This window comes from Tuber melanosporum, assembly GCF_000151645.1.
Source record: "Tuber melanosporum whole genome shotgun sequence assembly, scaffold_192, strain Mel28".
Taxonomy (NCBI): Eukaryota; Fungi; Ascomycota; class Pezizomycetes; order Pezizales; family Tuberaceae; genus Tuber; species Tuber melanosporum.
In genome coordinates this window covers 67,298-70,880 of record NW_003298855.1, presented here as the reverse complement: position 1 = coordinate 70,880, position 3,583 = coordinate 67,298, and the positions used below count along the sequence as shown (strand labels likewise).

At 47.3% G+C, this 3,583-nt stretch overlaps 1 protein-coding gene; it reads left to right on the top strand.

Moving 5' to 3' along the window:
• Positions 1-1,906: 1,906 nt before the first annotated feature.
• GSTUM_00000531001 (uncharacterized protein) lies at positions 1,907-3,583 on the top strand (the record flags this gene model as incomplete). XM_002837553.2 has 4 exons in its annotated part: positions 1,907-1,990; positions 2,063-2,451; positions 2,513-2,589; positions 2,652-3,583. 4 exons carry the CDS (start codon positions 1,907-1,909, stop codon positions 3,113-3,115), a joined length of 1,014 nt encoding a protein of 337 aa, XP_002837599.1. The 3' UTR covers positions 3,116-3,583.

Here is a 3,583-nt window from a genome sequence, read left to right as displayed (position 1 = left end):
AGGGTGTTACTGCCGTAGCACGGTCCGAAGCGGAGGCCGCGTTTTGGGGGCACCGGGGGTAGGTGGGGAATGTACTAGTACAGTACTGTACTACTAGTTATAATACAGTACAGTACTCCAGTGGCCAAGGTAGTGTTCCAGAATGGATGAGAAACTACCGGTGATCCCAATTCTTTCCCGAATCATCTCGGGCGAGTGCTAAACTAAGAATGGTACCGGTAGCATATATTCCTGATGAAGGGGGAAGGGGATGAGAAGAGAGAGGGATAAAAAAGGAAAAAAAAAGTGAGAAATGAAGAAACACTTACATGTACGAGTACTGTACGAGTACTGGACTTTTTACGCAAGAATCCGACAGTGTCTTTTTTTTTTCTTTCCCGAAGATGACCACCGTGCGCTCGCATTCTTTGCTATTCGCTCAAGATGCGTCCACTGTTGAGCTTTCCTTTCCTCCAATGATCCACTGTGGGGTGGAGCAGTCTTGCCTGTATGTCTGTCTATCGGGATGTCAGGATGAATCAATGAGGTGGGGGATCAGTATTCACTTTTTTTCTTTTCTTTTCCGATGTCCCTATTTACTTTTTTTTATCTCAGTTTGGTACTTGTACGGTAGGTCATGTTCCACAGACTGATGTTTCAGCGAAGGAGATAGTGAGAATGGGAGAGGCGAGTGAGGGAGCACAACTTTGTTAGAACCAGGAACCTGTATTTCATTTTTTACATCTGCGGAATAACATTAAGTTAAGCTGCCTACTGTACGAGTACTATGGTAACGAGGGAGTACCGGTACGGTTACCTTACTCCATCGTCTAACTTCCCATGGGTCGCCACAATCCCCCCCCCTCCCCACATCCACACGAGCAACGTCCAATGGAAGGGGAGGCCAAAAAACCAGTTTAGGTTAGTGAGATAGAGAGCAAAGCATGAGTTCCAAAGGACCAGAAAAGAAGAAAAGAAAAAAAGAGTGTAACACTCTATGGTAACTTCCCTTCCGAACAGAACGGACTGATATTCGTGAACGGCATGGGTTTGGGGGGGGGGGGGGTACCTGCCTAGTGGAGGATGGAGGGAGGGGGGGGTAGTGCCATACCCGTACTAGCAACCACCAAATCCAGCAGCAGTACTTAAGGATGATGAATGTCCATCCGTTTTTGAAACTTCGACGGACCTGAAAGCTTCTTCGGCTCTCAACCAATTTTACCAACCGAAAAGAAAAAAAGCTTTGAACTGGAAAGCTAAAAAAAACCAAAAAGGGTTTTCGCAAGATATAAGTCCCTTTTTGTTTTAGTTTTTTTCGAAGTCTCTTTTTTTTTTTTTACACTTTTCAATTTTCGACAATCTTCTTTTTTTTTTTGCCTAGCACTCCCCCGCAGGAAAAGATTACCGGAAAGAAGAAAGGAAAGAATATAGACAATTGTTACGATATCAATCCCGGATTTCTCTCGAATTTTCGGCTTTTTAAATATATTTCGGTCTTTTTTTTTTTTTTTTTTTTTTTTTTTTGAGGAAGGAAGAGAGAAAGAGGAAGAGGAAATAGAAATAGAGAGGGAAAAGAAAGAAAGAAAAATGGCTACACCACAGGCTACGACGAGCGCAGAGGCTCTTCCTCCTTGGGATGGGAAGGAAGCGAATTATGTCACTATCACTGCTTTGATTTTGACGACCTTGTCGTGGATGGCTGTTGGTGGGAGGTTATTTGCTCGTAGGAAGTTCTCGACTTTCGGCGCTGATGATTGGCTTGTTATTCCTGCAACGGTGAATAATTGCTCCCTTCTCCCGCTCTCTCCTCATAGCTTTCGACATCATAATATATATCCCATATCCCGGGGTCTTGGTACGGGAACAAAATGGAAGGGCCAGGGCTAATTTTCGATATTTCTAGATTCTGGTAACGGTGAATACCTTCATGGCATGTTATGCCGACTTGAACGCGGGTATTGGCAGGCCTTTGTGGGCGGTTTCGGCAAAGCAGTTTGAGCTCTGGTTCAAGGTTTGTTCACAGTATCTCTAGACACATATAGGTCCAGTGACACCGGTTAACGAATGTCATCCCATGACGCAGTGCACTCTCGCCAGCAGTTTTCTCTACCCAGTGATGATGAGCACAGTGCGAATCTCAGTGCTTCTCTTCTACCGCCGCCTCATTGGCCCCACCTACCAGACGCTCCAGTACTGTATCAAGGCACTCATCCTCTTGACCATCCCCTACGTCGTCACTTATGAGTTCCTCCTCGGCTTCATGTGCAAGCCCCCATCGTCCTTCTGGAAGCCGTTCCAGCGCAACGCGGACTGTGGGGATGTCTACTACTACAAACTACACATCACTCTGTACTCCGTCAGCTTGGTATTTGATATTCTCATCTTGGTGTTACCCTTGAAGGCCATCTGGGAGTTGAAGATGCAGAAGCGCCAGAGGGTCTTGGTCTGCGCTTTGATTGCGTTGGGTGCTTCGTATGTTCACCTTTGGGCACTGGGACTAGGAAAGGGTAAAGGGGCTAACGATGAACTACAGGGCGTGCTTCGGGATCGCATACAGACTTGCTCTCTGGGTTCTGGAAATGAAGAGATACCCGTACATTGACCCAAGATGTGAGCTCTATTACCCCCTCTCGCTCCCCCCGCCTTATACATACCAACACACAAACCTTTAGGGACCGCCAACCCCCTCAGCAAGGTCATCCCACCTCAGTTTGACCGTTATGGCTGGACCTACTGGGTTCCCTCCCTCCTCGAGTCCAACATGGCCATCATTGGCGCCTCACTACCTGCGCTCAAGCCTCTACTTACTCAGTATAACTGCCTCCAACGGAGCAAGTTCTCCAAGTTCTCCCAGGGCGGTAGCGGCGGCATGACGGACCCGAGCGACACCAAGCGCTCCCACGGAATCCAGCGCCCGGGACCCTACAGCGAGCAGATCGGCAGCAACAACGACTCCATGGAGCTTCTCCACGTCGACGCCGTTGGCGGCACTTTCTCCGGCACTTATCCTGTCAAGCACTCCCACGTCACTACTATCAAGGCGGACGTTCGTGATGATCTGTCCACCGATTCTGTACTACCCGGGAGTATTGTGCAGACCAGTACTGTTGAAGTCAGGGTTTCCGAGAAACCTTAGGAATCGAGATGGAGTTGGGAGTGGAAGTGGTGATGATGATGATGACGATGGGTGGTAATGGTGGTGGTTTGTACCTATGATTTCCGGTGTGTGTGTGTGTGTATGCGCATGTGTTTTTCTATGGGAGGCTCTATGATATATTTTGGGCCCGGGTCAGGGTTTCTTTTTTTTTTTTTTTTTTCCTCTCTCTGTCCGGGGTGTGGGTTAACAATGTCTGGTTGGTTTTTTTGGTTTAGGTATTAAGACTACAAGATGTTATAATGAATGCAAAAGAAGGTTTTGATAGTCTTGTCGTTCTTTATTCATGTCTTGCAGGTTTGCGCGGTTCCGCTTCCGCGCTGGTTCGGGATCGGCCTTTACCAAGGCGAGAGGAGAAAGAGCGAGATGTCGTGGTGTATCTAGCATGTGTTTTCTCAAACTCTTAAGTGATACAAGTATAGTACAAATAGACAAGCCTTTTTTCCACAA